A 22,460-nucleotide genomic window follows, 5' to 3' on the forward strand; every position below is an offset into this window, starting at 1 on the left:
AAAACAGGCAATGAAGCACGAGTAATTACAAACGGAAACCTAAACTGGGAGAAACTAAAGAGCAAACCTGAAATCTTACAAAACGGAGAGCGGAGCAGAGAGCCGCAGACCAAGGACCAGGATACCAAGAAACACAGACGAGCCGACAATGAACACAGACCGACACCCACTATATATACACACACACACACAAGGTAATCGGGTAATCGCACACAGGAGGGAAGAACAGCTGATCTGAATACACATGATGACTGGAGGACACAAGCTGAACACAATGACAACAGACACAGACTTTCAGAACAAAACAGGAAATCTAGAACCCGAACCGGACACAAGGGGGGAGGACACAGAATAACTAGAACAGAGGGAAATAATCACAAAACACAAAACGCTGGGTCAACGACCCAGGACCATGACACTCACTCTGTTTTAGAAAACCGAGCCTTTAATATTCACTGTCATGTGGCCAATCTGTGGTTGTGCAAAGGGTGCAGCTGTTACTCACATATGTTTGTCAAATCAGACATTAAACTAAATAAGAACATTATTCATGGTAATGGTTCTGAGTAGAATGAACCAATTAAAATCCATCTCCTGGCATTGATTAAATCTGCCAAAACTCACCTCTGTTCATTAAAATGACAAATTTCATTTCCCCCCTGAAAATAAAGCCTTCATGTCTTAAAATGCCTTAGATGCAACTCTGTGCTTTTAACTTATTTAATTACCATCATTCCTCAGCTAACTGCCTGCAGACCCTCTCCACTCACCCTCTGCATCTGCCTTACAAATTCTCTTATTAAATACATCGTGGTTTACACAGCCAAAGTCCATTTTTTGTTAGAGTTGTTTAGTAGAGTAAAATGTGCTTAATTTATAAATCAGGATGTCCAAAGCACATGTTGTTTCTGTGTTTCAGAGGAAAGACAAAACCAAGGTTTGCATCCAGTTCCAGGAGTACACTACATGATGCTAAGGCTTAGTGTTAAAACTAAACAAGTTTGCAATCACAAATAAAGCATTTTGATGGATTAACTCTTCTTGGGAAGCTTGTTGACGACTTAAGTAACGTTATCCTTACTTCACCTGTCTTTTCTCTGCTACATTCCTTGTGTGTCTGTTGTCTGTTTGTAAAGCAGAGCATAGGAGGAGGACAGGTGAGACACTTGTGGTGAGCAGAAGACTCACACATGCCCTTAAACAGTATCACCCTTCACGATGTCATTTATCAGTTAATATAGTGTCTTTCTGATGTTATACAAACTTTGCTCTGATAAATTAGCCAGATGCAGCAAGTTCACAGGACTGGTTTCGATCGGTTTGTTGCATGTCCAGCCTCAACTCTGACTGGATTTTTTATTTATTTATTTTACTCATGATCCGACTACCAAAAATAAATGAATGACTAAATAAAACACCATATGAACAAGGTTAAAAACTTGACTTCAATCAGAGGTGCCATTAAGTTTCAAATAGAAGGAGGGCTTTACTGAGATGGGGCTAACTGTGCTGAGCTTAAATCCATAGACATTTTGGACATTTAACAGCCTGGAGCCAAAGTTATGCTTTCATTTGACTTTTTTTAATTTAAAAAAAAACTGGCCCTAACATTTTATTTTTGTTTTGATAATCTTACATGAAGCTATGAGACCAGATTGTTCTGTCCTCTATCGACCTGAAAATGTCTATCAAGCATCTTTTCACTAGTATCATCGTTGTCTCCTTCTCTTAGCATTATTTATAGCAATGCAGCCGGGATGGACTGGATGCCTCTGCCTGGGTGCCTGGGATATTCACACTTCTTAAGCAGCACAAGGATGAACCACACCCAGGAACAGTGAGTTTATTTGTGAAACTTCCTCTACCGGCCTCTCTTGACAATTCTCGGCGTGATCACCCAATAAAAGTCACATCACAGTGTCGTGACAAGTGAAAAAGACACAACATAATAGAAAGTGCACATGGAAACTGTAAACACATGCACAAACAAGAAGATATGCCGTTAAATGCACACACATACACACACACACACACACACACACACACACACACACACACACACACACACACACACACACACACACACACACACACACAGTCACATAAAAAAAGATAAGAAATGAAAATGTGAGTGCTTTAGCAGGCCAGTACTGTAAAGTTTGACAGCTTTGTGCCGCCTTCCTGTCTGTATAATGCGAGCACTGGCAGAGAAGAGGAGGCGGTGACAACAATGACTGTATTTCGACAGCACTTCGACCAAGGCTCCACAGCAGACGTTCAATCAAAACACACTCAGGAAACGCAGAGAAAACAGACAAAGCTTATGGGAGAACACATTACTTTCTACAAGAAACATCCCCAAAAGGCAAAAGCGCAAATGTCCGAAAAAGACCAGCCAAAAAACGTAAAAAATGAAAATTGCTGAATATATTCATAAGTTCGGGAACTGGGAGCCACTTTAAACTCAAACCTTCTTCTTTAGCAGTTCTGATTGTCATTAATAAAGGTTCATTCTAGTAATCTGTCTCTCTGTGCTTTTCTCATATGTGAAACGAGCCGCGCAAAAGCTGGACAACCTTCAGTACTAGTCTGCAGTGTTTCAGCGTACTAAGCTGGGTGCTCCCATGCTCTAGGTAATGGTGCAGTCATTGTAAAGAGAACATTAAATATTCAGGGAGAGCCAACAGCGTGGATGTGCATAATAGGCAGATGCAGGCGTCTTATCCTTATTGAGGGTGTGTGTGTGTGTGTAATAAGGATTGTGCAAGAAGGGTGTAGGCATACTCTATGCTCTCTCATTTGTGTGCACATATGTAGATGTCTGCATGTGAGCTCTAAGCATGTGTGTATGTGGGCGAGTTTCGCACCCTGCGTTTGCACAGAGTCGAAGGACCAGCGCAGGAGCTTCTAATTGAAAGGGATTTGAGGGATATGGCAGGAGTCAGCATGTTACGACATGCTGAGACTGGACTCTGGTGGGCTGTTAAAACCAGCAGGAGGCTGAGAACCACCAATGTGTGTATTTGTGGTTGTGTGTAAGCGTATGTTGGTGCATTGCTGTTTGTATTTGTGCAGAATTGAATCCAGTCGCAGAATTAATGTTCTGAGATTTTTGTGTCTTTATGCATGTGCAGTGTGGGAAAGAAAGGCAGGTGTGTGTGTGTGTGAAAATGAGCCTCGCTCTCTCTCCTCTGACACTGACGAGGGGAAAATCCCAGCGCATTAAAGGGAAAACATCCCCAACAGGTGACAAGGCTTCGTATTAAGGATTCCTGAACAAATGCTGTTTTATAGAATATGCATGACACGCCAGGCGTACAGGTGCTCGGTAGATGTGCACACAAAACAATGGTGAGGCTACAATCAGATGCAGATGAAGCCCAGAAACCTTCAGGACTATTTAAGTCTGATTTTCACTTTATTTTAGAAAAAAACAAAAACAAATCAGCAACTATTAGTCTAAACAACATCAAGAAATCGATTTCTGTGAATGGACAAAGAATAAAGTAAATAAACATGTTTAACTGCATTTTCATTTGAATAAAATTCTCTTATAGTTCTACTTATTTTCTCTTATACATATATAAATTTACACATATATAAACACTATTAGGATTGCTCTAAACAGTCAATTTCTTCTACTCTAGGACCTGGATGACATTAAAGATTGAGGATATTTTAATTACACTCCTGTCGGGCACACAGTTCTAGTCTAACTTGAAAAGTTTGTTCACCGCTCTGAAGTACTCATGAGTTTTGGAGGTTAAGCAAAAAAAATAAAAAAATAAAAAAAAAATAATTCATCAGCTAGAATACTTTACATTTAACTTAAGATGTCGTTTCTTTTTTTAAGGCCATCAACAGACAAAAGTTGCACAGACTGTATACTGAGCTTTGTTTGTTCACAAAGCTCAGTATACAGCTGGATTTTAGCTTCATTAAAGATAAAAGACAAAGCGTTTCATCTAGGGGAATAGTGAGTGAGAATGGCGAGATATAATTAACATATCACTGAAATGTTGATCTTAATGATCATACTGAATAGCCTGTTAATATACTTTCTGTAAAAACAATGGGAATATTTCAGTGTAGCTTTACTGAACCTTATAATTCTGATAATTCTATAATTGCAGCTGTTACTACGTGTATAAAAATGTTCAATCTCAAGTATGATCGTATGCAGACACATAGAAACATCAGTCATCAGCTACATACACTCACTATCCACTTTATTAGGGTACACTAGCTCAACAACTCCTGCAAATATCTAATCAGCCAATCACATGACAGTATCTCAGTGCATTTAGGGACGTAGGCATGGTCGAGACGACCTGCTGAAATTTAAACTAAGCATCAGAATGAGGAAGAAAAGTGACTTGAGTGACTTTGAATGTGTCATGGTTGTTGGTGCCAGAAAGGCTGGTGAGCAGAAACTGCTCATCTACTGGGATTTCCCACACAAACATCTCTAGGGTTTACAGAGAATAGTCCAAAAAAAGAGAAAATATATCCAGTGAGCAGCAGTTCTCTGGGTGAAAATACCTCGTTGATGCCAGAGGTCAGAGGAGAATGGCCAAACTGCTTCGGGCTAATAGGAAGGCAACAGTAACTCAAGTACCTACTTGCTACAACCAAAATATGCAGAACAGCACATCTGAAGATACAACAGACTGAACCTTGGAGCAGATGGGCTACAGCAGCAGAAGACCACTCCTGTCAGCTAACAACAGGAAAGTGACGCTACAATTTACACATTCTCATCAAAATTAGACAATAGAAGACTGCTCTGATGAGTTTTGATTGCCACGTTTGGGTGGTAGCGTCACAATTTGGCATAAACAACATGAAAGCATTGGACCCATCCTGCCTTGTACCAATGGTTCAGGCCTTTGGTGGTGTGAGAATATAGGGGATACTCTCTTGGCAAGGGTTGGACGCCAACTGAGGATCATTTAAACACCACAGCCTACCTGAGTATTGTTGCTGACCATGGGGAGCACAGTGTGCCCATCTTCTGATAACAAGCTACGTCCCAAAGCTTAAATAATCTCCAAAGTAGATTCTTGAATATGACGATCTCAATCCAATAGGAATGTGAGCTCATGAATGCACATCCAATCTGCAGCAACATCATCATAACATGAAGCAAAATCTCAGAGAAATGGTTCCAGCACTTTGATGAATCTATGCCACAAAGTATTAAAACAGTTCAAGAGCCAACACACCTGGCACCAGAAAGATGTAACTAATAAAGTGTCAGGTGAGTCCATTTATTTATTCCAAAAAAGGAGCTCATGATTAAATACTGAAATGTTTTTGCTGCAGTCCAATCTTAATTTTCATTAGATTCATGCTCAAATATAAACTAACAGCTGGGAACGGATTTGCAAAGTTACAGTTTTTTGTGGAATGGAATTGGTATTTTTTGGTAGGTTTACAGTTTGTTTCCCGAGCCGACACACCAGCAAGTGAACGAGGTGGTGCTCATCAGTGTCTGTTCTTTATGGGGCAAACAGAACGATGGCTTAAAGGAAAGGGAGCTAAAGCAGCTTGTTTCAGACAGTGGATGAACTGTGGGACTGCAGACCATGTTGAAGATAAATAGGGATTATTTTGAAACATGAATCATGCAACACTGCTCCTTTAGAGTCCAAGAATAAAACCTTTGCCACCAGCGGCCACTCAAGTCAATCCTCATAAACTCCCATGGCGATATGTTTCCATGCCCCTTTCCAACAACTTCAAAACAGCTAATTCAAGTCGCTAAACTGGAGCTCTATTGGTGCCTTTTGAAGCAATTTCAGTAAAATGATCAAATAATATGGCCTCCCTGTGGTCATGGGGGGAGGCCATTGTTGCTTATTGGTCAAACCAAAGAAAACCAAACAAAAAAACATGAGAAATGTTCAGTTTAAAGTGATATATATATATATAAAAAAGCAGGAAATTTCATTTTAGAAGCTGGAGAGCGTGCATGTTTTGCTTAATAGGTGAATTCAAAAAATTATAATCATCAAACTTGAGGATGATTAGATGTTTGTCAATGCTCCAATCATTACAGAGTAATAAGTGTGTCCGTTCGTGCGTGTGTGTGTGTGTGTGCAATCTTGTTTGTGGTATTACGTGAATGCACTGTAACCATGAAATGAACTGAATAAGCAGCATTAACCAAACAGGCAGAGTACAGCAAGTGTGCACATTCACAAAGCGCAGTCAGATGGTCAGCAGCAGCAGCCAGCTTCTCTCTCCTGAGGCACCAACAGCGAAATCCTGAACTTCACATGAGCATGCACCTTTGTGACCTGCATATCTTCACTGTCAAGTTTATGTGCCTATTACTCGAACGTGAATCTCTTCTACTTGCTCGCATACTGTAGAGATATTATTCATTTTGCTCAAATCAGCAAAAAAAGGTTGCTCTGGGGGTCAGCAGCTAAGAGCTTTTGTTTTGTTCCCTACTTGTAGTCTCAAGACTGTCAACAAAAAACTAATTATCCTTTTACACCTCAATAAATCTGCAAATAAAAGATTCAAAGAAGTTATGTCATGTCCTTACATCTTCCCATCCACGTCCAGGTGTCCACGAGATGACGTCCAGGAAGGGGTTGGCCAGGTAACCGTCACTATTAAAAGAGTAATCTCGACCACCAAGCGTGATGTTGCTGAAATATCTGCATTGAAGAGCGGCAGAAGGGGAGAGGACAGAAAGCGCATAATATCAGCGAATGAATTAACATTCATCTTAAAGATATGAGGAGAAAAGAAACGTCACTTGTGTTTGATGCAACAGAATGCCTGCCCTGCTCTCACTTGAAACTAAATCACAGATCCTCTGTGGTGACAGTCAGGGCTTGTCTGTTAATCAAATGTACAGACGAATGATCAGACACACAGAATTGTCAGGATCTTTGAAGTCAAACAACTGCTGCTCTCGGCATCGGCTGCGGGCTCTATAGTTTGTCTGGTAATCACGCAGGACAGGCTTTCTAATTGTCTCCTTATGTCATCTTGCTGGCTTCAAAACACAAAATATGAGAGCTTTTCTTTTTTTTTTCTGTAATGCATGACAGAAAGCTTCATATGGAACAGCAGCTTGTAGTTGCAGACAGTGAACAGCAGGTAGCAGTGCAAAAAAAATAGAAACGAAAACATCTTTCTGCTCTGTTCCTAGACATAATTTATAAACAAACAGAGGAGAATCCATTAATCATTTCCCAATAATTGCCTCACCGTTTGTGCTGAGGATCATTTACAAAAAAATTACAGCAAATAAACTAATCAATTTCATGTTTGAAAACTACTTAGAGTACTCTCTCCATACAATATTGTGTTCAATGTGCACATAGAGTGAGAATGACTGGTGTTATATATGAACCGGGGTAACCACAGCCACCTGAGATACCTGTTAAGAGTGTGCTGCTTGTGCGTTTGTACAGCCTACGAGGAATATATTAAAGCTAGTTCATTAATATACATGAGACATGGTCTGCTTGCTACAGATGCTGTGGTAATTTCGCCAACTCACAACTACACGCACCAACAACATCTATTTTGCATGGATGATAGCCAGCTCCAAATTCAGATATCCCTTTTGTGCCTGCTCTCTGACACTGAATTTACCAGCTCCACCCATATATCTTCCAGCTCATTCTGGCGAAGAACCAGACCTCCTTTCATAGACTAAACCATGTTCCATCTCTATTTCTGTTCCTTCCTATTTCAAAGATTTTGTCTGGAGCTTGCCAGCTGTGTTTTACCCTCCAACCTAATATTTCTCCTCCTTCCCTCCTCATTTCTCTAGAGCTTCACTCTTTCCCCGATATCTCTCTCACCTCATCCTGCCTCGCAGCCTCTGGGTCTGATTGGCATCCGTCATGCAGTTGGTGACAAAGTTTGGCCCGCCCGTGGTTCCGTATTCCTTTCGCATTGCCACTGCCCCATGAGTCAGCACCGACACACCGCGAGCGATCCTTCGGCGGGGCTCGTCCCTCCAGCCCTGAGGCCGTACAGCAAATAAAGCCCGGGGCAGGTTTTCCATGCCCAAACCGGAGAGGGCTGGTCCCACAGCAAACCACATGTGCGAGGCTCCGGCTTGACCTGCGGCCCAGGCAGCTCGGAAAACCAGCTCAGCCTCCTCCTGGGAGCAGTACAGCAAACGTACCTGGAGGACAGCAGGAAGGCAGGGAGGGAACAGGGACGAGGGGAGACACACACACACATACACACTAGTGAGATAAGGAGGGGAAAGGGGAGACGTGGAGAGAGACAGAGGGTGGGAGAAGTAAGGGGAGAAAGATAGAGCCGGAGAAGAGGTGTACCTGAATGGGAGGGGAGGAGGTTTGATAAAAAGGCCATATCAGCAAATAACAAGGATGCTGGATGAGGTAAGAGGAGTGATAGCTGTAAGCTGATGTGATAAGGTGCATGGAAGTCGGGTGTTAGACTTCAAGAGGGATGCAGGCGCTCTAAAAAGAGGGAAGACTGCAGGGCAGCATGTGATGTGTGCTAAGAGGTGCGTAGCAGTAAAGGTCAGTGCTTGATGAGCTTAGGCCTAATGAAACAAGTTACATTTATGGTTAATAAAAACAGAAGTAAAACAAGGAAAGGAAAAAAAATCAAACAACTCTAAGCGGTGGAGCAGAGAAGCGGCAAGGAAGAGGTGGGGATCTAGAAGAGGAGGAGGAGGAGGGGTGGCGGTTAAAGTCCAAACACACCTGAGGGAAAACAAGGGGGAAGAGGTTAAGCTCTGACATGTTATTAAAAAACAGGATAGAGAAAGACAACGGGAGACAACCAGGGCAAAGTGAGCGGATGAGGAGGATAGTCAGAGAATAGTCAGTCCTTGGAGATCAAAAAGGGGGGAAGGAGGGTTAGAGAAGAAAAGCAAAGGATGATATTTTGGTGAAATCAGTGCCTGGAGAGATAAGAGATGTTTGTGAAAGAAGGGTTTGGATGATTGAGTGGGGCTGGGAAGAAAGAGAGAAAAAAATATTAAAGCTAGACAGAAGTAACATGGGATGAGCGCCCTGCTGCAAATGCTGAGGTAAGGAGGGTTGAAATTGACAGGGTTTTTAAGGGGTTACTGGGAAACTGGAGAGAGAAGGAAGTGGAGAGAGGAAGTAGCATCTGGAAGCAGGAAGTCAGAGAAAGAAGGTGAGGGCAAATACCAAAAAAGAAGTGAAGTGTTTAGAATAAATGAGGAAACCAAAAATAAAACTACAGCTTGAAAAAAAGAGACAAAGCAGAATTGAAGGGCAAAAAAGAGAAAGACAACTCTTTCATGCAATAGGAGGGGGTGTCAGGGAAACAGACTGAAAGCACATTTTGAGAATTGCGCCTTCATTGAATTTTGAACTGTAATGGCTTGGCAAAACAATCCTGCCCGTATGCCAATAAACCTCCAGTGAATTAGCCAGGGAATGAGAGTGACAGAGGAGGAGGAGGAGGAGGGAGACAGAGGGTGGAAGACAGAGATTGGGAGACTTAATTGAGAAGGAAGGATGAAATCAGCTGTTAAAAAAAGACACACAATATCTAAAGATAGGAAATGAGGATGAGAAACACAAAACAGACAAAAAGAGCGAGATGAAGACAGAAGGAGCAGAAGAAACACTGACAAAGCAGAAGCTGGAAGAGGAATGGGACAAATGAAAGACAGCGAGAGAGCCGAGCTGAAATTGACCCAGACCTGCAAGGGGCCATCTACAATGTGGAAGACATTATCATAAATGTAGCGCAGAGAAAGAGAGAGAGAGAGAGAGAGAGAAGAGAGCATGCAATGCAAACACATACATCACTAGCCAATCACGAGCATTTATTAGCAATAGAGAAAAGCTAAAACAAGGGAGCTGTCATGAAAAGCAAGGTTAAAAAGCAAGCTCTCCGTATAGGCAACTCGCCGCAGGCGGTATGTTAGATTAACAGTGACACCAGCTGAGTGGAGCCTAAGGAATCCAATACACATGCACACACTTACAGACACAAATGCACACGCGCACACACACACACGCAGAGCTGCAGTAGCCATTCTGGGACATTAGCGATGACATTGAGACCCAGACTAAACCGAGCCAACGGTAAGCAGAGTCTGTGGCCAGGAAGACGTGCAGCAGGAGGGATGTGCGACTGAATGAGTGGTAGCCATACAGAGATGGAGGTGAAAAGCAAAGCGGCAGAGGAGACTGAGCTTGTCTCCAGGCAAAGAAGCACAGGAGGGGAGGCAGAGAGGGAGAAAGGGAGCTTTGAAGGGGAGGTGGGGTAGGCATAAGAACACGGACATTAGTAACAAATCTGAACAGGAGGATCATGGGGGTTAAAAGGGGGCTTAAGAGAGGTTGGTGGTATAAAAAAATGTGAGTGAAAGACAGTGTGATGAAAGTGGATGTATGAAAGAAGGTAAGAAGGGGCAAGCATACAGTACAAAGGAATGAAACGTGTCAGAAGTACAAAGCAAAACCACAAATCATCCTGGTCGAGATTAATAAGTCAAAGAAAATTTGAAGCATAAGCTTTAGAATTGATTGATTTTCTTGTAATATTTGGATATTTTAAGTTAAAGCCAGTTTAAGTTTAAGCCAAAATAAAGAGAGTGAGAGTTACATAATGGGAAGCAATTGTGTAGCATCAGCTTGTTAATGGATGAATTATGAATTAGAAAAAGGAAAAAAAGAAAATCGGTTACGGTCATTTTCTTCCAACAAGCAGCTGCGCACTAACTGATCGCTCATTACAAACTCATTCTGTGCGGCTAAATATTGTTTTTTTAAGACGATGAACAGTCCTGTTTATCTTCTTTTTTTTTTTACAATCCAGTTTCTATTCATACAGTAACGAGTATGACAGGCCGAAAACACCAAAAAAAAAAGAACACGACATAAGACATTTGGCAACTTTTTTAACCTTAAAGCTTCTTAAAAGGAAAACGGGTGAAAACTGTATGATAAGTGCTGGATTTCTTCAGCGCTCCGCATCACCACAGAACATACAATGCCACACAAAAGCCAGTCGGCAAAGTCAGACCGACTCGTGGTTTTTCGTTGTACCGATGAACTCTTTATGCTTTGGCAAGACGGGAGGGGAAGAGAAGAACAGAGGGATAGAGGAGAGAGGGGAGAGAGAGACGTGAAGGGACAGAGGGAGAGATGAAGAAGGAAGGAAAAAGCTGGGAAGCCACCTGTCAGAAAGGGGGGCCCCCAATGATAGTTGCAGCACTTCCTCCCCTTTCCTCCCCCTCTCCCTCCTCCCTCCCCCCTGTCTCACCTGCGCCTCGTTCTCCTTCAGCAGCCTGCGTGTGCGTGCCCCCCCAGGGTCGTCGGTCACGTTCAGGATCACCACGCTCTTCTTCTCCCATCCGATGAACGAGCCGTCCGTTAGGCCCTCCACCACAGACAGGAAATCCCGGTAGCCGTGGTGGCGCGTGGACACCACGGAAAAGGAGGTCCAGTCGTACTCCTCCAACACCTCAAAGATGACTTCTAATTGGAGTGCGGTAGAGGAGCTGAACTGGAGAAAGACGGAACCTGATTCCTAATTTGGGGAAGATAGTGGCAGATGTGGTTAAAAATCTCACTTTAAAATTCCCCCTCTGTGTCTAAACTGTAGCTGCACTAGCATGAGTAACTAACAAACAACATTTTCACTAAAAAGAACTACAATGCCCTGGACTGCTCCATCTTTATGCACAACATCGAGGCATCACGGGGCTTGTAGTTGTTACAGAGCAGCAGCAATCGCTCCGCCGCAGGGCTAAAACAGCTTGGATTGTTGCACGAATTCTCCTATGACATCCAGAAGGGAGTGTTTCTAAAAAGTCTGTGCAGGAGGTGGGAGGGAATGAGGATTAGGCGAGGGTACAGCTTCAAAGGAAGTTCATCAAAGTGCTACAATTTAATTCCTCAAGAGTAAATGGTTAAAACAGTTATTTGTAAGCACAAATGCACTGCTTTTTATTTCTTCCCCCCCTTGTTTGGTGATGAAATTTGGCACTAGTTTTCTCTGATGCATACACAATCATGTAATTCAAAAAAAATGTACAGTCTGCAGACACATCCTTACTCACTGACATACACACTCGTGTCTACTCACTGCTTCCCTCCCCAAAACATCACAGGCATAGCAATAGCCCCAGTTGGTGCCATTTACAGATCAAACACTGTAAAGTTTCTGCAGATCAGTGACCCTGACCTTCAGCTTGCCCTCCATCCCGCAGGCACTTCCCTGGCACCTTTTCTTCACAAACAGGATGTGCAAAGTTGTGACATTGTTGTTATGGGGATAGCAGTTTTCCCTTTATAGTCCATTAAAAATCCCGTCAATCCGAGATGCTTCAGTGTGCGACACATCATACTAAGATTGTTTTACCTGCTTTTTCTCACAATTGCAGCTACACAATCTGGGACACTGGCCTCTTGTATACATACATATATATATATTTTTTTTTAATTCTCTCCTAACTTCATCTCACACACACTCAAGTCGCAAACACCTCCTCACCTACCCCAATTACAACCTCCCTCCTCCTACCTGTGGCATCCTCCCCAGCCCCGCTCCCCCTCCTACAGCCACTATGGGCAGTCCTGTTTGTGCAGAGACAAACTCCAGCATGGGGGCCAAAGGTCCCCAAGCTGTGCGAGGGGGCCTCTCCTCTTCATAAACCAGACCCTGCAGGGGCCGCGCCGCCAGCAGCTCACACAGCTGGGACAGTACTGTCTTAGGACTACTGTCATTCACCTGCAAGATGAAGGGAGGAACGAAGACAGACAGAGAGAAAAAGAGAGTGGGTCAGTGTGTCTTGACTTTGCCTTAGTCACAAAGAAGGTGTCTGTAGTATTCATGGCATGTCTGGCTCCTCATACAAGTTGTGGTCAAGGAGCAGAGCTCCCTGCTCATTCAGCAGGGCCTATACACACAGCAGCAATGTGCTGCCTATTCAGCTAAAATAATGAGTGATTATGAATAATGGATCGTCATTGTTATTCCCCTCCTTCAAGTAAAGCTGAACAAGCACTAGATAGAGGAGACAGTGTCTAACCTGTAGCCAGATGACGTTAGCAGAGCCCCACTGGGTGACCACGCTCTCCCCCAGGGAGCCGTAGACCCGGCCAAAGCCGGGATAGAGCACCCTTCCCCCAGGCCCCGCCACCGCCGCCTCCGCCTGCACTGTCGCACCGGCGTGGATCACGGCGATGTTGAAGTTCATCATGGCCCCTGCATCACGCTCCCGCGGACTCGGCCGGAGCAGGAGGTGGGGGGAGGCGTCCACCAGACCTGCCCACTCTGCCAGGACCAATAGGAGAGAGAGAGTAGGTATGGCGACCATGGCAACCTGCCGAGGGGGGGAGGCAGATATATATCGCACTAAGAGAGGGTGCCTGAAAGAAAGAGAGACAGCAAGGAGAAGAAAAAAAAAGGGAGGTAAAGAAGAAGGAAAAAAGCAAGAGCGAAGACATTAAGTTAGACTTTTCTATCATGTCCAATACAGAGGACATCAAATCAAATTAGAGAATAAAGAAAAACTGAAGAAAAGAAGAGGGTAAGAAGGACACACTAAGTAAGAGTTGTAGAAGAAAGAACGGGGGAGAAAAAGAGAGAGAAAGTGATCAGAGACTTCATACAGTCAACTGGGAAACAAATTCTGAATCCAATCATGAGGTAATGAAAGTTAGTCTTGGTTGAAGAAAATACTGGACGAAAGATGCAGGATAAGAAAAAAAAACAAAACAATGAAGGACGGAGAAGAAAGGAAGACAGAGAGAAGATGAAATGGGTGCTATTTAGGCTGCAGGCTGAGGAGGAACAATAAGAGGAAAAATAGAAACTGGCCGTTAGAGAAAAGGTGGGTGAGAGGGAGAGAGAGTTAATAGCAGACAGAGACAAAGATTGGGGCGGAGGTGGTTATTGTGCTGCATGAATGATAACAACAATTAAGATAACTGTAAACACACTCGCCCTCACGCGCAACCGCGTCCACGCGCATACACAAGCATGCAAGCGTTTGAAGCCACACAAACATTCCTGAGATAAATTCATAGCAGCACTGCGCCTGTAGAGCACCTTAATGATAGAGAGATATGAGGGTTAATGCAGTATGCATGGCTGTACGCGCTCACATCCACGCAAACAGCCACACAGAAAGATAATGACTACCTGGGAGATAGCAGGGTTAATATGTGCACACACGCACACTCTCACTAAAAAAAAGAGAAAAAACACAGCAAATCATTTTCAATTTGCTCCTGGTGCCAGCTGCCCTCCTTCCCTCCCTCCTCCATCCCTTTCCCCACGTCCTCCTCACTTTCAGCCCACTCTCTTGTGCTCTGCCGTTTTTACATTCCCGTCTCTTCTCCCAGTTTTTCATGGCTTCAGGTACCAGGCACAGTTGCATTGATTAGCAGGGGCCTTCTGACATAATCTTCTCTCTACAGTAACTCTCTGTGCCTCTGTTTGGCCTATCCTCCCCTCTATGTTGTTTGCTCTGTCTTCATCCGACTCGCCTCTCTTTGTCACAGTCTGCCGATTCTTTGACCCTGATCAGTCTTTTGGATAAAAAAAGACAGCAGTGAAGAAAAAGAAGGACCGGAGGAATGCAAGATAGGGAGCAGCCACAAGAGAGAGCTGTGCAATGAATAGGAATGAAAAGTACTGTAAATATTCGGAGCATATGACTTAGGATGTACTGAGCGAGAGACTGTGTGGAGGAGCAGGCCACACGGTGGCGGGGGAGAGGGGAGGGCGAAGGTGGGTGGGGAGGTTGGAGGTGGTGTAAAATATGACAGGGGAGAGTAGCAGGAAAAGAAATATTGATCACTGGGATGTGTATACGTGTCTGGCCTAGGCAAATGTACTGCCAAACCTTCTGTTTTGAGTGACAGGGTGTGTGTGGTGGGGAAGTAGAGAGAAAAAGGAAGAATGAGAGAGAGCGAGAGTGGGATGAGAGGGTGAATAAGGGAGGCTGATAGAAATGGGTGAGAAAAAGAGATGGAGATGTGGAGAGATAGGGGGAGACAAACTTGTTAGTAGAAGAAAGGGAAAAGGAGGAGCTAATAATGAAGAGGAGAGGTAGGAAAACAGGGCTTTGTTGGGTTTTTTTCCTCTTTTTTTGGTTTGGTTTCTGTGTTTTTTGATGTAAGGAAGCTGCGGTAGGAAAGGACATACGGAGACGGGCAGAAAGGTAGAAAATGAGAACGCCAGAGATGGAACTGCAGGAATACAGTACATCATTTCATTTGGAGAAGATGTATTCTACGGTGCCGAGCTCACAGCCAATAACTGTATAGGGCTGTCACCGTATTTCAGTCTCACGAGGTGTTTACGTTGCACTGCACAACCAGTGTGTGCTATTCCACCTTCGGTGAGCCTCGCTGGAAGCGCGAACAGCGCATTACTACATTCAGCATCCACATTTCTTACAGCACACTCTGCCCGTTATCAAAAGTGCAAATTGCAACATCTCACTGGGGCGTGCTTCAATAAAGTTAATTATAAATAAATCCTCATTTAAATATATCTTACTATAAGTTCATTATTTTCCTACGATCTGTGAAATTTTGCAGACTGAATAAAAAAAGCAGGCTTACATTTAACACACACGCGAGGAATGAGAAGGAGTGGGAGAGAACGAGTGAGAGATTACAGTTCCATTTGATTTTCTAACGTAAATTAATCTTTAGTTAAAATGCTTTTTATTCTCTTCCATTTTAGTATGCCCCCCCTAATTTTAAAAACCATCCTCTTCAGTCCCCTGGAGCTTCCTCCAGACAAGCGCTGGATACTCCAAATGTACTTGGCAAGAGGCTGCCCACAATCCAGGGATTGCTTTACGTGGGATCACTTAATCAAAAGGTGTATAGATTTCTGTTTCTTACTGAAAGTCATTAAAGGCAAGTTATCTATTATTGTAGAGTCGTTTCTTAAACACGTGTGCGTTATTAGGTGAACTGCCTGGACCTTGTCTGTCATCTGCAGATGCAATAAATATGTAACGGAAAATCTGAATTTATGGAAAAGTGCTTCCTTTGATTTTTTTTATTTTTTATTTTTTTACCTAACCACAACTTTAAATTCATCACGGCCCCTCAATCATTATAAGCTCTCTAAATCATTACATCAGCGGCTCCATTAAAACTATGTGCACTGTGCAGTGTTGATCTCTCCGTTTGTCAATCAATCTTGTAATAAGCCGCTTACTGTAGCTACAGTTTAATTATTATAATTTTTTTTCTGCTGAGGCTGTTTAGTTTGTCTTTTTAAACAAAGAAAGTGGCATTTACAGCACCATAGACAGCCAGCGTACATGCCAGTGACTCTTAGAAGCAAACTAAAAACACCTTCAGGAATATTTACCGGGTACTTAAGAGCAGAGCATATTCTTAGGCCGACAGAGACAGCTAATCAAGAAGATGAGAGAGAAAACATTCACACAGGCAAGCCAGTCTCGTCTTTCTCTTCCAAAATTGCCAGCCAGTACTTCACAATCAAAACACATCTTATCATATTTCTGCTTAAACATTTGATTTACTCTGCATAATGCGCTTGCTGCCATTTCAAATCATTACTTATAGGAATTAATGGCGAGTGTATGTGCAGCTTATGCGAAAACTCTCTCCCTGGTCTGTGAAATATCAAAATAGGTTTGCAGCTTTGTGCAGCGGAAGGCAAATCAGCTTTGAAGGTACAGTACATCCTTCTATAAAGGAGAACAGCGAAGCCTATATTACTCCTGCCAAAGCTAAAGGGACCAAAAAACTTGTATAGCCTCTGAACACAAAAATGAAATTGATTCTTGGTGTCAGTGCGATGGTAGGGAAACAATCACAATGTTTAAGATCACCTACTCCCCCTTCTCCTGTATGCTCGAGCGCCTGCGGTGACTGTAGAAGAGCACGTCCTGAGAGAGGTGGGGAGCTCTTGGGTAGATGTCAGTTGCTGGCATCCACACTTCTCTGAGCCCCTTTCACACTGAACTCCAATGGAGGCAGCGTGCCAGACCGCGCGCTGCATCGGATCTGCTGGGAAACGTGAGCGGGGATGGGAGTTTGAGTAGTCTGGAGTTTGTGCAGTGTGGAGTTGCGGAAGTGCGGTGTTCAGCGTTGTGTTTAGCCCACAATGAGGCTCTGCTGCTCATTCCTTGCTGTCACGCAGAGTAATGGACCTGCTCTCAGCTGCCTGTGGCACGAGCTGCACTGAATCAGCTTAGGCCATTTTCCACAGCCAACACACACAAGAAAACATATCTGAAATATATGCAATCTAATAAATACTGTGCTATACTCTATTAGAAGAGATTGCAGCTTCTCGCTCTAAGTGCCTAGGTTAAGAAACACACATTCATGAAGATGAAGACTCAATTCATCTCCTTTTTTTTCATTTGTCCACATTTAAGCCCGACAGTGTACTTGAGAAAACGGCCATGTGTAGCCTCAATAATTTTCTTTGGTACATAGCTCTACTGTACTAAAAGATAAGATAAAGTGCCAGCACAGTGTGGTGTCCATAGTGTGCATATATGTGAGTGTATCAATGTGTGTGTGTGTTGTGGGGGATAATATGGCAGTGTGTGGGAGCGGAGGAATGAAGAGAAGAGTGCAGCTGGAGCTCAATGCTCCTCGTGTTAATTGGCCCATACTTCAATCACAGCCACTGGAGTGTGTCCTCTCTGACGGAACAGATCCTCTCTCCCTCTCTTTCCCCCCTTCCCAATATCGCACCCTCTCTCTCTCTCTCTTTCCCTTCCCCCCTCCCTCTCTGTCCTGCTGCACTTGTTCATCCACTCACTCATGCACTCTCACTTAACACACACACACACACACTCCCTCACTCAGTCTGTCTCACTAAGTCACGTTTGGATTTTTTGGTGTTTTACTCGTTCATTCATTCATCCTCTCATTCATCCTCTCATTCATTCATTCATTCATTCATTCATTCATTCAGTCTCTCTACCACCTCACTCTGCAGCATGCCACTGTAACCGACTCTCCTGCCCTCTCTCCTTTCCCTCTGTTTTCCTCTATTGCTCCCCATTCTTTCCCTTCACGCACGTCTTTGTCCAGCGCTTCTTTCACTCTCTGCTTCCTCCCCTCCCTCCCTCACTTACTTCCTCTCTCCCATTTCTCTCCGTCCCTATCGCTCTCTTTCTCTTTGATCCCTGTCGAGTAGAAGAGCCACCATGCAGGCGAGCGGCTCTTGTTCCCATTATGCATAGTGTGCAGAGTGATCGACAAGAAGCTCAGCGTGCAGCAGTAGGGCGTACAGTGCTCTGTGTGTTTCTACTGCATGGCTGTAAACAGCAGTAGTAAAGCTTGCTGCAGCCACAGCTGCCCTGCTTGGACTTGCAGAGCTGTGACTATCATAAGCCATTCAAGGAAAAAAAATCACACAGGCATCTATCAGCTCAGCAGGTCCTCAAAGAGGAAAGACAAATCACAATATGTTGCTTCTGTTATGAGACAGCTTTGCATATGGATTGTTTAAATTTAAGGTTAGGTGATATAGAAGATGCAAAATAAATCGAGTTTGCCTCTTTATCAAATAAAAAGAAACTCTTCGATATTAAGTCTCAAGGCCGCCGCTCTACTTTGTCTTCCCACAAAATGCAAATTTATATACTGTATATGATATTATTTCATATAAGCTGCAGCACTATGTGAGATGGGAAAGCAAAATCTCCCCTTGGCTCTTCATGCCAAACATTTGTTTCTGGCAGGTAGTCTCCACATGTCCTTTTCATATTTCGTAACCCTTTGGAAGAACAAAATGAAACAGTCACCTTGACATCTCACTTTGATGTTTCTTCACAGCAAGACGGCATTTTATTCTGACATTTCAAGCTTCCATGTGGTCGTACAAAATGCACCTCACTCCGAGGTTCAGAGGATCTTGCCTTTAATTCAGGCTTTTTTCTTCTTTTCTTTTTTTTACGTTTCGGATTAAACTCTCCTGCCAAGAGACAGTGTCAATTAATTGGGCTCCACTTCTGTACATTGAGGGGATAACTTTCATTACTTGAATGGGAGAACACTCCTTGTTTCTCGTCCCTCTATGGATTGATGGAAATGAGATGGAGCTGACCTTGGACCCTGCCTCAGTGTTGCACTAACAATTCACTGACCTCGTTTTTTAACAAAAAGGAAAATGTCTCTGTGGTTTCTGGCACACCAGACACACAAAGCAGTGACGGGAAAATCACATCCATTACGGATGATCATTATTGAAATATTTGACATTATCCACATCTCATCTTTCTAACTCGCACCATTCAGGACAGAGTGTATAATTACCTTAGTGGAGAATGCCTTTTGATTTTGCTTATTATGAACCTGCACATGCCGGGTAATTGCTGTAATGCTCAGAAAAAAATGAACTCACGTAACCTGAGAGGAAAAATCAGCTGATAAAATTCATGGCCTTTAATTTTTCTCTGTAATAAAGCCTAGGCATCTTAAATTATCCACACTCTCTTGCTTTCCCCCTCTCTCTCTTTGGTTTTGTGTGTGTGTGTGTGTGTGTGTGTGTGTGTGTGTGTGTGTGTGTGTGTGTGTGTGTGTTTTATAAGTCAAGCTACAGGCACATAAATCTGTTTACATGGTCATATTTTGAAGATCCTGCCTCACTTTTCGGGATAAAAAGCATGTCCTCCTAACATAAATCCTTAGTTTAAGAATTATGTTTTGTCCAAGTAGTACTTAGGTTTAGGTTAAGGGTACATGTACAGCAAATAAGTCAGTGCTATGTCCTAAGAAGTGATGAAAACACAACTATCTTGTGTGTGTGTGTGTGTGTATGTGTTATCTTTCAACCCCGTCATTCATTTAATCCTCGGGGCATTTCAAGCTCACACACAGAGTGCTTTGAGCTGCACAGTCTGCATAAACAAAATCAATTTGTGTATGAATGATGAACAGAAATATTCTCTATTCTCTATTTTATCTTCTCCCTCCCTCAAACTCACAACCAACACATCCATTCAGTAAACATCGGCAACAAATGATCTACTACTCTCATGAGTTTTCAGACATAAATACCAGCGAGGTCATAAACTTTCATGTGGAAAGGCCAGCGTCTGGGGAGCTTGCAGCTGGAATTTGTACCTTACAAAGCATTATTTCAATAAGTCTAAATGGCCTATACTAGCTTTACTTGAATGAATGAAAAATGGTTTTGTAGGGAGACTACATAGCTTATATGTCCAGTGCTAATGCTGGTAAAAGGAGCAAAGGTATTTCATTTTCCCAACACAAAAGGCAGCAAAGGACTGCAGTGCTGGTGCCTGGCCCTCCCTTCTTTTCCCAGGTTGACTATGATATCATATAATTTACTCCTTCTAATGTACATATAAATTGTTTTTGTAGTTCCTCCCCCCCCCCTCAAATCTCTTAAGATGTGCTTACAACGCACAGCCTGGGGGATTATCTTATTACGTTTGTTTTTAAAAGGAATAAATTCTCACTGCACAACCTGCATCCAGAAACTCCGAGGGCTTTCGGTCTAGGGAAAATAGCTTCAATATTAGAGCACTATCAATGCATCTAATAATAAAAATGCATTCATACTGAGCATTTACATAACATACTGTACATTCATGAATGAAATGCTTGACTGATTGATGTTTTTAACAAGCACTGAGACTGAAATTAGGAACAAAATGGATGAAGGAGTCACAGCATACGTGATGAGGCAGTCGACATAAGCCTCGGAATATTCGCCATTTAGTGGCATCGCATTAAAGCATTGAACAAATACCACGTTTTTAAGGATTGAAGCTAAACAGATTATTTTCCCACTCTAACTCGAACCAGTAGTCGCAAACCCACACTGTTGCTTTGCTTCCATTAATTCCCTCATTGATTGGCCAGACACTGGGATCACCTAGCCAGATCTAAATCAGTCACTAATTAAAAGAGCAAGATGAAAAGCAGCCGACACAGCAGCCCTTCAGGACCTGTAAGGTGAAACATTCTTTAACAACTACAAACTAGGAAGCTGCTCAAGACTCACAGCAGAAAAAAGCACCTGGCTCTGCATAGTAATGATTCACAATCTTATTCTGGGGATAAACAGATTAAACCGGTGTGGGAAACCTTCACTGATAACTATTGTGTCTTTGTACAAGGTCACACACAGGCAAGTGCCAACGCACACAGTTGCACAAGCAGGCGAGCGTGCTCAAGGTTTGCACGTACGGGTGACTGTGTATAGCTCGTCTGTGACACTTACACAGGCGTCCAAATGTTTAGGAAAATTTAAAGTGGGAGAAATATTAAGCTCGTCTCATTCCAAGGAAGGTGCCAAATGTTGCTGAATCAAGCTGGATTCCTTCTGCATGAATTTGAAGCCGCGTAACAATATTGGATGCAGGTCTGAGCTGCATTCACAGCACATCTGGCTCCACCCACGCTCATAACCAAAGGTGTTAGCAACACTTCTGTCAGCCTATCGTCTGAACATTGGTGGATCAGGAAATGTACTCCGACGCAGACAGAGCAACCCTAACCAGCAAGGGGAGAAGAATATAAAGATCGAGACCAGCAAACGTTTTCAGGGTCTGATTTATAGCTTCAGTGGGAAATCTATGCCGCAACCTACGACGTAACCGCAAACCCCTCTGAACCCAACACCGGAATCCATCCATCTATCCCTTCTCTTCCGCTTATCCTTATCATGGTCACAGGGGGCCTGGAGCCTATCCTAGCTGCCACTGGGCGAGAGGCAGGGTACACCCTGGACAGATCACCGGTCTGTCGCAACTCAGAGAGACACACATCCATTCACACCCGCATTCAAACCTATGACCAGTTTAGAATCACCAATTAACCAAACCTCACTAACTGCAAAAGTTACCTGCCTACCTACCGCAGAAGCCTGAATCAGGACTCAGGGTGATTTTCAATAATAAGAGGTGGTGAGAGGTTAGTGAAGGGGATGTCAGAGCCCCGCTGTGTTCTCTTCACCCTTGGAGTTCACTAATGCTATGATGTTTGCTTCACAGTAACAAATATGAAATGTCTGTCTTCTCCATTTTTTTAAAATCCTGACATATGAAGCTGTGGTATCTCATCAGAGATGTGCTCAGTGGGCTGAGATGGCCACAGCTTTTTCAGCAGATTTCATATTATCGTTTACAGAATGCAATTATAAGCAGTGAGAAAACGGTTCATGTCATGAGATATCAAAAATTTCTGACAGCTGTGCTTTTGCTATTAGAGGAGAAAAAACCCCAAGAAGGAAAAAACCTCCCTGTGGTGGCTTTGGTCTCTGCCACAGCAGCCCATCATGTGCACAGTGCGACTTGTCTGCAATCACTCACCGTGCAGGTAAAGCTTGCAAAAGTGAAAGGCAACCCCTTTTGCTGCAACCGACATGTTTCAAAAGGCACAACGTTGACTTAGAAAGCAAATAGTCTTCATTTGCAGTTTACGTCTCACTTTGCACAAGCACTCGATGAGTAGCTTGGAAGTCAGCTCGGA

General features: G+C 43.3%; 1 protein-coding gene across 2 annotated transcripts in view; it reads right to left on the reverse strand.

The window, feature by feature from the left end:
• grin2db (glutamate receptor, ionotropic, N-methyl D-aspartate 2D, b) overlaps nt 1-22,460 on the reverse strand; it is a 65,675-nt gene that overhangs the window by 36,511 nt on the left and 6,704 nt on the right. The window contains exons 2-6 of one of the 2 annotated variants that reach the window (XM_086311546.1): nt 13,031-13,370; nt 12,523-12,729; nt 11,260-11,526; nt 7,833-8,161; nt 6,557-6,671 (exon numbers count right to left, since the gene is read on the reverse strand). In XM_086311546.1, coding sequence (XP_086167672.1) covers nt 6,557-6,671; nt 7,833-8,161; nt 11,260-11,526; nt 12,523-12,729; nt 13,031-13,318 — 1,206 coding nt within the window. In that variant the 5' untranslated portion in view covers nt 13,319-13,370. The remainder of the gene's footprint in view (nt 1-6,556; nt 6,672-7,832; nt 8,162-11,259; nt 11,527-12,522; nt 12,730-13,030; nt 13,371-22,460) is intronic. The other variant, XM_086311547.1, reaches the window with a different exon arrangement.

Source organism: Aulonocara sp. 'chitande type north' Nkhata Bay, linkage group LG11 (genome assembly GCF_057382095.1).
Source record: "Aulonocara sp. 'chitande type north' Nkhata Bay isolate Kocher_YH1m ecotype deep benthic linkage group LG11, A_spYH_male_GT1.1, whole genome shotgun sequence".
Taxonomy (NCBI): Eukaryota; Metazoa; Chordata; class Actinopteri; order Cichliformes; family Cichlidae; genus Aulonocara; species Aulonocara sp. 'chitande type north' Nkhata Bay.